Below are 12,547 nucleotides of genomic sequence, written 5' to 3' on the forward strand. Positions count from 1 at the left end.
TTTTTGAGGAAGAAGTTTCTTTCGAAAAAAGGGGTTTTTTTTTCCTGAAAGAACCACGTCTAAACTGTTAGCTTTTTCGGAAAAAAAACTTTCTCGAAAAAGTGATTGGAAGAAGATATGCAAATTATTGCCAAATTTGCATATCTTCTTTTGAAAGTGAAAGCAAGTCTAGACATAATCTAGCTGTTTGCACGGCCCTTTCTTCTCTGGTACATATTAACCTACAACGGCTTCAAAGCACAGAAGAGCAAAGCATTCTATGGAACTTTTACGGTGTGATGGTGTGGTCTACTAGGACAGTTAGTATAATGCATGCTAGGGTGCTGTAGATGTACATTCCAGTTTGCTAGGCATTACCTGTTTATCTAGACACCCCAAAGTGCTGCAAGATTTGAGATGAAATCAGGAGACTTGGAAGAGCTTGAAAAGGTAAATGACATTTTCAGGAAACAAAAGATCTTTTAGAAAAATAGCCCAGGACCTTAAAGATTGATGTGCTACCCTCATCACGCCATTGTATGCCTTTCCCCCTCCAGGATGGCTTGGTCTCAAGAAGCAAAGACTAGCTGCAGATTTGTATTTCTCAGCATTTACTGGTTTGCCACCACTTTAGTGTTCTTTAAACATAGCCTGTGGCATTTTCCAAGACGGCTTTCCTGGTTCCCAAGAGTTCCTGACCTATTTATAGCCCATGGATACATAGTGAGAGATGGGATGAGTCCAGCCAGTTTCCTGGTTGGCTCTTTACAAACAAACAGTTTGGTTTGCCTTTGTCCGCTGAGGACAAGTATGTTTCGCTGTGTCTAAAGCCACAAATATACAACACTGTCACCCGCACATTCTCAAAGGGTGAACTCTGTGCTTAAAGTCCTAAGTCCCACAACGCCCAGGTTATGTCTTGTTTGTGTCTAATTTAGACCTGGGTGGGTCGGACAAAAGACCAACTAATTCAGTGTTGTAAACCAGCCTGCTCAACAACGGTTTGCAAGAGGTCACGGCAACCAAGAGCGCTTAACGCTGTGCAATCTGCCAGGAATTGTCTTTAGTGTCTAGGGCAAGGTTTAATAAACAGCTCTCTCAGCATTATTATTAATTGTTACTTACAACAGTACCCAGGAACCCCAGTCAAAACCACAGTCCTGCTGTGCTAGGCGCTGCACAGACAAGTAACAAGAGACAGTCTCTGCCTCAGAGAGTCTGTGTAACCCACACCCCCTCTGGGTGTGGCACTGTCCCATCTAGTGGCACCTAGACCACTTACGGAGAGAATAACGAGTCTGCTCTATAGCCTGCTCTGAGAACCGGCTGGCTTTTAGCTCAAGCTGTAGAGCAGTGTTTCTTAAACTTTTTCAGACCAAGGAACACCAAATAATAATTTTTTTTATGAGGAACACCAAGGATTTTTTGTTGAGCCAAAAAAAAAGGGTCGTGGGGAAATTGTTGAGGAAAAAAAGTCGCCTGCCCCTTTAAGGGTGGCCATTTTGAACTCTGTTCTCCACCGCACATCTCCGACTGCCTCATGGCACACTGGTGTGCCATGGAACACAGTTTAAGAGACACTGCCATAGAGGCTCACACAGGAAGCTCCAGAGGTCGCCGTTTTGGTTCCACCTCTGGGTGTTACAGCTGCATGCAAGGATTAGAAAAGAAAATGATCCCGTGATATTGAATCCCACAGCACTTACAAAATGGCTGCCTAGCCCTATGCAGCCAACTTGCCATCTACGGGAACTCTTGCTCCCCTGAGTGGTTCCATCGACTGCGGGGGGAGGGGGATAAAGGCCTGCATGGTGAGAGGCGACATGATGACTGGTATTGTGCTCCAGCGGATAAGGGCCCAGCCTGGGACTCCGGTCTAGTGTGAACTCCTGGTCCATTCCCAATCAACAGCACAACTGCCGTGGAGGCAGGAGTTCATCCCCGGGTCCGATTCCTAGCTCTGCTAATGACCAACGAGGCAAGTTAGTTGACCTCATTTCACCACCTCAAATGTGGTCGCCTTGTCTCCACAAAGGGTATCCTGGCACTGGAAAAAATTCAGAAAAGAGCAACAAAAATGAGGAGGGTTTTGGAACGGGGCCATATGAGGAGAGATGAATAAGACTGGGGTTTTCAGCTTAGAAAAGAGAAGACTAAGGGAGGGTGCAATGGAGGTCTAGAAAATCATGACAGGTGTGGAGAAAGTTAATAAGGACAAGTTATTTACTTGCTCCCAGAGTGCACGAAGTGAGGAGTCACCAAATGAAATCTATAGGTAGCCCATTTAAAACAAACCAAAGGAAGTACACAAGACACAGCCAACCTGTGGAACTCCTAGCCGGAGGACATTGTGAAGGCCAGGACTTTAACAAGGTTAAAAAAGAGAACTAGATAAATTCATGGAGGACAGGTCCATTAATGGCTATTAGCCAGGATGGGTAGGAATAGTGTCCTTAGCCTCTGTTTTTGAGAGCTGGGGATGGCCAACAGGGGTGGGATCACTTGATGATTCCCTGTTCTGTTCATTCCTTCATTCCCTCTGGGGCACCTGGCATTGGCCACTGTCAGCAGACGGACCTTTGGTCTGACCCAGTGTGGCCCTTCTTATGCTCTTTCCTCTCCACCCCTGCTTCCATTACCCTCCCAGGCCTTTGTCTTGTCTGCACTGTGTGATCATCAGGACGGGTTTTATCTACATGCAACTACAGTAGGGCCGTGACCTCAGACAGGCAATCTAAGTGCAGTGATGGGACAAATAATTCATTAATCTTCTCAACAGGGATGTGCCAGGAAGCAGTCTTTGCAGGATTGGACCCCTACTCTTCAGCATCGTTAACGCTTCTTTCAAAACTGTAGATCTCGGCAAAGCACGAAAGCCTGTGATTCAGAGATTAAACCCAGACCCCCTCATGCCTCCAGCAAACTTTGGGGCAAGTCTGATGTGGATCTGGACATCAACTCAGCAGTGGGCTCGTCTTTCTTAGGCTTTGTCACTAAGCTGGGCTAATTCTTGGGCATCTGCGTAGGCTGTCCCTAGTTGGGACCTGGAATGCATCGGCTTAAACCTGGAGGCCCTGCAGGTCTTCAGAAAAGAGGGAGCAATGTACGTGTTAAAATCCAACACAGAACGGCAGTTGTGTTTGTGCAAACAAGCTTCTTTTTGTTGTTATTTGCTAATCTAGTCTAGACATTCTTGTGTGACACAGCATCATGTCCACTCTGGAGTGTGTCAGGTCATTTTCTTAAAAGAAAAAGTGGCAGTAGATAAAGTTAAGGGGATGGATGTTCCATTTAGTTGCTCGTTTATTTTTGCCTCTGGGAGTGCCACTGCGTGGTTCCAGAAGTGATGACAGAAACTGAATTTGGATTCTCTACAAAGAGAGCCATTAAAAGTCAAAAAATAAAATCATAGGCCCACTGAAGTCAGTAGGAGTTTGCTGTTTACAACAGAAGCAGCACTGAACCCAACAGTGGCTGCACTGATGTAGGGAGGCCTAATTTTTGTGGGCCCTCCAAAACGGAGACACCCAAAATGACTAGGTCAGTTTGGAAACATTGGTCATAGAACTGGATTCGGCAACATCGACATCCGTCCCAGCTTCTGTGCTGTGCAAGTAGCAGAACTGGAAGATCGTGAGTTCTTCATCTTTTCTCAGTTTAAAAGTAAAAAGCAAATTTCCAGCTGACCCTAGGGAGATGCAGGAATGTTCCTGGGCAGGAGAGCGGTAAACGTAAGAGTCAATTTTAAGCAAACATTGCACAATATTGACGAGAGACTAATTTTGAATTTACAGCTGCGAGTATTTTCCCTGAAACAGGATTCAAGAGTTACACTGTTTCAGCCAGGGGCCAGAAACACCCAAGTGTCTAATCGGCAGCTCAGATGTTGGAGACTTACAATCCACAGACCAAGAACATTCACTTCCTAATTCTGAGGAACAAATCAGTCAGAGATGAAGTTTGTGGAACAGATTATTTGCCGTGAGTCATTTGCCCAGTTACAATGTGTGCACGTTATAACAAAAAGAGTTTGCATCAATTCCTGAGGTCACATGGAGAAAGGTATTAGAGAGCCTATTTCACTAGTCTTTAAAAACACCGCATTTTTAAAAGCATTTTCATGCACTATTACAAAAGTTACAGATTAATTGAACTGACTGGCTTAAAGTATCTGCATTTCTTGCGCAAAAATAATGTGACAAATTAAGTTTTTATTTAGTTCTCCTTCAACTGGGAAAGGCTGTAATTATGTTAGTGTGTTTACCGCTAAAATATATGTTTAAATAATAAATACGTGTTCTAGGAAACTATTTTCAATGTACTACTTTAACATAATCAACTGCCTTTCAAGCCTGTGAATATTTCAATTGCGATTAAAACGATATTATTTACATTTCACATTTTACAGTTTGACCACGAAAAAAAGTTTTAAATTAACTTTTTTTCCCCCTTTTTTACTTGGCTTCTGACATGTGATGGGAATTGTATTGTAAATATCTATGTGACATTCTGTTATGGTCAACATTATTATCTGAGCATCTTATAGTCTAACTTTTTTTTTAATCCTCACAGCACCGCTGTGAAGGAGAGCAGGGTCATGACCCCATTTCACAGATGGGGAACTAAAGCCCAGAGAGGTTAAGCACCAGAATTTTCAATGTATTCCTCATTCCCACAGAAATGAATGGAAGCTCAAGTGCTCATATGCCTTCTAAAATCCAGCCCTAAGTGATGTGCCCAAGGTCATATAAGAAGTTGGTGGCAGAGGAAGAACTTGCACCCCCGTATCCTGAATCGCAGGCTGGAGCCCTACCCACTTTTTCTAAGCCAGAATAGTCCATGTAAATAAAGTTGCATGCATAACCCATCTGAAACTTGTGAAGAGCTTAGTGGTTGGCTTTCCTCCCATAGCTCAAGTTTTGCTCTGGGTTTTGTGCAGCTTGGTCAAAGCTACCAAGATTTGCCTGGTTCTCTGGCAAAAAAATCACGAGACACTAAACATTTGACTTGGTTTTAAAAATAAAATCACAAATCCAACCAGGTTTGCTCAAACCTAGCCCCACATTTGCAAAACCAGCTCCAAGTTTTGCTCTTGCAATGACATCCAAACATCGGAAGCGCTTCATTCCCCCTCCACTAGCAAAGGGCAGCGAAAACGTTCACTGGATAGCTACCTTCACTTTGGACACTGAAAATCCAATGGACATTTTTAGCAAAGGGGAGATAAAGTGACTGATTCCTCTTGTCTTGTGTCTGTGGATGCTGTATGTAGTCTGAATTATTTAGAGATCATTCAGCTACCTTCACGCATTTCCAGGTTTGCTTTTAATGGACTCCCGGTTCTTTCAGCAGTCATATCTTTTCCCTGTGGGATTTCACATTCCATTTCTAGGTTACAGAACGGCAGGAACAATTTTACAGTGAAGGCTGCAAGACAATTTCCATTCTCAGCCCAATTACAACCCACTCTCTAAGATTCACAAAGAAACAAACTAACTCCTTTCCGTCTGAATCTTCCCATAATCTGCGCCGACAACAAGGCCTTTCCACCATCTACAACAACAACTGATTCCCCAGCTTTCAAGCTGTGGAGCTTTGAAGCTGCCAACCAATTACCTTTATTAATCACTACAACCGGTTTTCAAAATGGAAACGCCAATGCTAGGAGCATTTCCTGATGCCGCCTCTCCAGCCTCTTCCTTTCCTAATCTTTTGCCTGTCCCATTAAAAGTCTTTAACTACAATGGTGCATATCCTGCAGACCCTTATTAAAGCAACTCCTCCTCCAAGACCGTGGGGAGTTTGGTCTACTTAAGGGCTTCAAAATGGACCCCATTTTTTACACCTGCTTTGTTATAATATACCCTTCCATCCGTCTGCACTAGTCTTCCATATGAGAGCGAGAGAGAGAGATGGAGTCCTCTGCACATTGTAAGACTGATTTAATATTTAAAATATTCAGTCCTGGGGATTAAAAAGGAGGCAGGGGAAGGCAAGATCCTGTTTCAAGCTTTTTTAGCTTAATCCCGCTTAATTCAGAAACCAAAAAAATACAGCTCTGCACCTGCTTCCCAAGGAACCTTGAGCAACCAAGCCATGGCCGAAATGTCATAGAATCCTAGAACCAGAAAGGACCTCGCGAGGCATGGAGTCTAGTCCCCTTCCCTCAGGATCAAGCCCCATTGAGATCATCCCTGACAGCTGTTTCTGTAACCTGCTCTTCAGTATCCCCGGTGATGGAGATTCCACAACCTCCCTGGGCAATTGATTCCAGTGTTTGACCATCCTGGCAGATAGGACGTTTTACCTCGTGTCCAACCTAAACCTCCCTTGCTGCAATTTCAGCCCGCTGTTCTTGTCCTATCCTCAGAGGCCAAGGAGAACAATTTTTCTCCCTCTTCCTTGTGACACCCTTCTAGGTACCTGAAAACGCTATCGTGTCCCCTCTCCGTCTCCTCTTTTCTAAACTAAACAAGCCCAATTCTTTCAGTCTTCCCTCAGAGGTTATGTTCTCTAGAGCTTTCATCATTTTTGTTGCTCTTCTCTGGACCTTCTCCAATTTCTCCACATCTTTCCTAAAACGTGGCATCCAGAACTGGACACAATCCTCCACAAACTGAGGCCTAGTCACTTGTGATGTCGTGTTTCAGAAGGATCTGGGAAACAACAGACTTAAAAGCTTATAATGTGAGAGAAGGAGAGAGGGAGAAGGAAATAAAGACACATGAGCAATGGAATAGTGGAAATAAAGTGAAATGGAAGAGAGAGAAGAGAAAGGCCTTGAGGCATGACACACCTGGCTTGGTACTTTCCACAATGGGTACATTGCAATGCCCAGAACTGGACACAACACTCCAACTGAGTGCAGAACGGAGCAGAATGATTTCTCATGTCTTGCTCACAACACTCCTGTTAATGCAGCCCAGAATCACATTGGCTTTTTTTGTAACAGCGTCATGCTGTCGACTCATAATTAGCGTGTGGTCCACTATGAAGCCCCTGCATAAGTATTTGCAGGAATGGGGCCAATTTGTGAGGACAAACCATTTGAAGCTTTTGAAGTTCTAAGAAATTGAATATATATATCAAATGCAAATTCTCCAGTTGAGGCTTCGAACAAAATAACTAAAATTTAGTGGCTGCCATTTGGAGATTTGGGGCTTCTGTATCCGCGCCTTCCCTCCCCCCCCCCCCCCCCCACACACTGCAGGAAACAAGCATTGCTGGTACATGGCATCTCTAATAATCAGCATCTTGTCCATTTTTACTTCCTTAGCCACTGTCATGGCAAATGCCGAATCCTTCACCACGAGGCCCGCTTCTCCTGGGCTCGTCCCTGAAGTAAGAGCTCAGTTCAGCTCTGAGGGAAGCAATCCCACTGACCATCTAGATTTGTGTCCCTCCCAAATTTGATCCCGGTGGCATAAAACTGGAGCAGCCCAAGAAGGAATACACATCAAACCCCTGGTGGCTGCCTTGGCTTTGGGCCCAGAAGAAAGGCAGGCCTGCCGCAAACTAGACAAAGCCATTCGACATTAACGTTCAGACAACACCTACCTCACTCCAGACCAGCATGGTGCCGAATATGACCTGTAACCCATCAAAGAAATTGTCTCCTATGATGATGACAGTAGCACCGCCTGTAGTCCATCCTTCACTCGGACTGATGGCTTTGATACATGGTGTAGCTGCTTTTCAACACACATGAAAAAGAGAAGTATGCAGCTGTTAGAACTGGATTTTAATGACAGAAGATTTCAGGGTGGGAGAAGCTTCCCCCACCGCCCAACATAAAAATCTCAGAAAGCTCTTTCTTGCTTGTGCGTGCGTGTGACCCCACATTAGATCTTTGGAGAGGAGATGGGCTTTGCCCATTAATTTTCATCTTTGTGTTTCTAACAAGACGATAAACATTTTATCTGCCGTGGCAAAGAAACTCACAACAGGATAGGCCAGCGCAAGTGGAAAACAAAACACATTCCTATAGCCAGCCTATGTTTAAATACCGAGTACTTGATTCAACAGAAGGATAATCCAGCTACCTTGATTAGCCATCTGAATGTACAGAAATCATACTTATTATGGACAATGTGAGTTCGATTTAAAAAAAAACCAGGCATGCAAGAATGATACTTTCATTCTTCTGCCACAGGCCCCAGGCTGCTCCAATGTTCCACTGTCCTACTGTGGTGCAGTACGGCGGCAAGGGTCAAAATCAGTATGTGCTGCCAGGTCAAAGACTGTGCAATTAAGAGACCTGCACACTGCACTTTGGATGTCAAAAGTCTCCTGTGGGGCCATGCACTCCCCCCGCCACCAAGCCACCACTGCCAGCTTCCCCAGGGCTGCAACTGGCATCAGCTGAAGGTATAGCAGCAAGGTGGGCCCTGTGGCCTAATGGATAAGGCACCAGCCTCTAGAGCCTGGGGACATGGGTTTGAGTCCCCACAAGCAGCTGCTGCCGTCCCATACACAGCCTACCTCTCAGGGGTTTCTGTCCCTACCCAGTGCTCCTTAAGAGGGTAAAAGCTCTCAGGCCCAGATGTGGCAAAGATATGTCAGCTTTAGGGTCACAAGCAAGCTAAGAGCTGAAGAGCTGCACAGCAAGGCAGCAAACCATTCAGAGTTCAGGCCTGTCACTCAGGAGTTAACTGGCCTGACCAGAATTCTGCTGCTGTGAAAATGCAGTTAACCAGAGGAGAAATGGGCCCTTGGTTAACTGGTAACCTCCCGGAGCAGCAGCAGCTCAAGAGCCAGATGGGGGCAGGTGTATAGAGGACTTGCTGTTGCATCCACACCAGATGCTGGTCTAAGGCAGAGAACATGGGACCCAAGCCTCACAGGACAGTCACACACAATACATCAGCTGCCAGACAAGAGGGAGTGTTGTCCAATACAGGAAGTCCTGCACTGATGAAGTCCTGCACTGATGAAGGGGCTGTGTTCCAAATGTCGGGTAGAAAGTTGGTTAGTTGGGCACTGGGAACCCATTTCCCCATTTGTTTGTTTCAACAGGGGGGTAGGTACCCACACAAGCCTCCTCAGCCCATGAGGTAGCTGAAATCCTCCTCAGCCCATGAGGTAGCTGAAATACTCTGTATTTGCAGTGAAAAGCAGTAGAAAGGAGGAGAGGGGGGTATTTAACCACAGAGGCTGGTGCTTAAGGAAAGGCAGGTTTAATCTGAGGAGGATGAAGAAGTAGGTGGAGTTCGGAAGGGGATTCCCTGGCTACCATTCCCCAAAAGTGGCCAGTGTTAGCAATGGGGTAGGTGCTTCATGTGGCCAACATTCTGGCCCCAGTGAAGTCAAATGGGAGTTTTGCTGCTCGAGTTTGGGATTTCACCCTTCTCTGTTATCTCTGTTAAGTCACGGGCTCTGTCTACACTGCAGAGTCTACACTGCAGAGATTTTGTGGTCTCCGTGTCCAAGGAACCCGTCTGCTCTTCCAAAAAAAATTTCAGAAGAGCAGATGCTTTTTTTCGGCATCCCTGTAAACCTTGTTTATGAGGAAGAAGGGATGTGCCAAAAAAAGGGGGTTTTCCAACATTTGGCCCTGTGTTGGTGGGTGAAATGTTGGAAAAGCCTCTTCCAACAAAAGTAGAAGAAAAAGATATGCAAATTGTGGTTTGTCATTTGTGAACCTTTTTCTAGATGAACACCTCCGTCTAGACACAGCCACAGAATCAGAACACTGGTACTGGAAGGGACCTGGTGAGGTCATCAAGTCCAGTCCCCTGCCCTCACGGCAGGACCAAGCACCATTTAGATCGTCCCTGAGAGATGTCTAACCAACCTGCTCTTAAGTATCTTCAGGGATGCAGGTTACACAACCTCCCTGGGCAATTTATTCCAGTGTTTCACCATCCTGACAGTTAGGAATTTTTTCCTAATGTCCAACCTAAACCTCCCTTGCTGCAATTTAAGCCTGTTGCTTCTTGTCCTGTCCTCAAAGACTAAGGGGAACAATTTTTCTCTCTCCTTCTTGTGACACCCTTTTAGATACTTAAAAGCTGCTCTCGTGTCCCCTCTCAGTCTTCTCTTTTCCAACTAAACAAGCCCCGTTCCTTCATCCTTCCCTCACAGTTCATGTTTTTTAGCTCTGTCATCATTTTTGTTGCTCTTCTCTGGACCTTCTCCAATTGCTCCACATCTTTCCTAAAATCTGGCGCCTAGAACTGGACCCGATCCTCCAACTGAGGCCTAACTGACATAGCTTCACTGAGAATCAAGCCGTCTCTCCGCCTGCATAGGTCAACGTACAGAGGACGGGGCTTAGCAGCTGGCCAGCATGTTGGCAGAAAGGCTGGGCGAAGTGCGTGGCCTGTTTGGTTTAGAATTTGAAATGATGGCTGGGGGGCTCAGAACTGGTGTGTGGCTTTTTTGTTTTGTTCGAAGCCTTCAGGATGTAACTAAACTAAATAAATAAAAGAACCCGCGGCAGGCAGAGGGCTTGGAACTGCTTTTAACCCAAAGGGCTAGCGGAGTTAATGTTATTCATTGGGCAAGTGCCAGATGGTCAGAGTGGAACTGATGCACCAGGAAGACCATTTCTTTGAAGCACGCTGAAAGGTGGCTAGGCCAGGGGATAGACATAAGGGAGGAGCTGGACTTTGCTGAATTGCCACTCATGGTATGCATTTCTGCAGAAAAGCTCCAGAGGAACAGATGATGTACATGGGACGCAAACAGGCCCCGTTCTCGCTTACAAAAAGGCTGTAACTGTCAGGCACAAAGTTTTCCACTACTTAATAGGTGATAGGTATGCCAGCTAAAATGAAAAAAACCCACATAACCAAAAATCATTACATTGCTCCAAACTTGGCAGCGGGCGGCACTTTAACTTTTACATGAACTAACAAAAGAAACAGCCTAACATTACAGTCATGAAAATGCAGCGCACGCACAGAAGTAACTTCAAGATGTTTAATTTGGATTCAAGTTACTTGTATAAAACGGCACTAAAAAGTTTGGAAAGCCCAATCCAAACGTTTTCCTTTCGAGTGACCTCCCGGCAATGGATTTGCCACTAAACCAGCTTTTCCAAATGTCATCTAGCCCTTTCACAAAATCAATTCACCCATAAAAATTAAAATCCACTCCAAACTACACTATTCCTGATATTTACGCACACTGCAATAAAACTTGGACATAATCGGTTCTTCATGTGTCTGCACAAGGAGCTATTCTTACTAAGGACTAGAAGACACACTTAAAAAAAATCATGGAACACTAGAACTGGGAGGAACTTTGAGAGGTCATCAGGTCCAGTCCTCTACCCTTACAGCAAGACCAAGCACCATCTAAATCATCCCTGACAGGTGTCTGTCCAACCGGCTCTTAAATATCTCCAGAGATGGAGATTCCACAACCTCCCTGGGCAATTTATTGCAGTGTTTAACCACCCTGATAGGTAGGAAGTTTTCCCTAATGTCCAACTAAACCTCCCTTCCAATTTCAGCCCATTGTTTCTTCTCCTGTCCTCAGAGGCCAAGGAGAATAATTTTTCTCTCTACCCCTTGTGACACCCTTTTAGGTACTTGAAAACCGCTATCATGTCCCCTTTCGGTCTTCTCTTTTCCAAACTAAATGAGCCCAATTCTTTCAGCCTTCCCTCACAGTTCATGTTTTCTAGACCTTTCATCATTTTTATTGCTCTCCTCCAATTTTTCCACATCTTTCTTGACAGCGTTCGCGGACATTGACATTTTCCTGGGAATGGTTTTGGTTTGAAGCAGCTCCACGTTTCATTGGGAAAACCGGTCTGTGAGAAGATTTTGACCAGTAACGTTGATAAAACAGGTCAGAATTCAAATCTAAGTTTCCATAAAAGATTTATTATAATAAAAGACAGTGGATACACATGCATCTGACGAAGTGGGTCTTTACCCACGAAAGCTTATGCTCCAACACTTCGGTTAGTCTATAAGGTGCCACAGGACTCCTCGCTGCTTTTAGTGGATACACACACACTCTTAAAATACTGAAAGGCAGACAACCCAACAGTATCCAGACCCAAGAGGGCTTGCACGTGTCTTTACCAGACGCCGTATAAAAAAAAAAATCAGTCAGGTATTCAGTGAAAGTGTACTTCTCAGAGCAGACTCTCTGAGCCCAATACACACAAGAGACCACATTAACTGCAACCTCTCAAACAACACATGTGACCCTGATTGAAAGTGATAGAGACATCTCCTACACCTGTAAAATTTTGCTTGTGGTATTGAGTATTAACGAGACCCTCTCATTCCTTGCAAGGCATTGAGAAAAATAAATGTTGACGTGTTTTGCCATGCTGCTTCTGCTATCTGTATTAACAGAGAGAGATGTTAAGTAGGTAGCGGGCAGTTGGGAAGATTTGTCACTGCCTTCAATGGAGCAAGGATTTCACCCCGCAGAAGATGCTTATGGGATTTAGGAGCACAAATCACGTTAAATTCCCAGGAAACTCAGGTGATTTGGGTGCTTTTGGAAAATCGTCCCCCTCTTTTCTGAAGTACTGCTGCATTTTACAACTTTCCATAACTGGATGTTATGTACCAACGTCAGCGCATAAGAAACAAAAGAGAAA

General features: G+C 44.9%; 1 protein-coding gene across 8 annotated transcripts in view; it reads right to left on the reverse strand.

Annotated features, from left to right (window-relative positions):
- EBF1 (EBF transcription factor 1) overlaps positions 1-12,547 on the reverse strand; it is a 347,508-nt gene that overhangs the window by 85,550 nt on the left and 249,411 nt on the right. For 4 of the 8 annotated variants that reach the window (XM_075900637.1, XM_075900635.1, XM_075900642.1 and 1 more), the window contains exon 9: positions 7,537-7,667. In XM_075900637.1, coding sequence (XP_075756752.1) covers positions 7,537-7,667 — 131 coding nt within the window. Of the gene's footprint in view, positions 1-7,536; positions 7,671-12,547 lie in introns of all 8 variants that reach the window. The other 4 variants (XM_075900636.1, XM_075900634.1, XM_075900641.1 and 1 more) reach the window with 1 other exon arrangement.

This window comes from Pelodiscus sinensis, chromosome 17, assembly GCF_049634645.1.
Source record: "Pelodiscus sinensis isolate JC-2024 chromosome 17, ASM4963464v1, whole genome shotgun sequence".
Taxonomy (NCBI): domain Eukaryota; kingdom Metazoa; phylum Chordata; order Testudines; family Trionychidae; genus Pelodiscus; species Pelodiscus sinensis.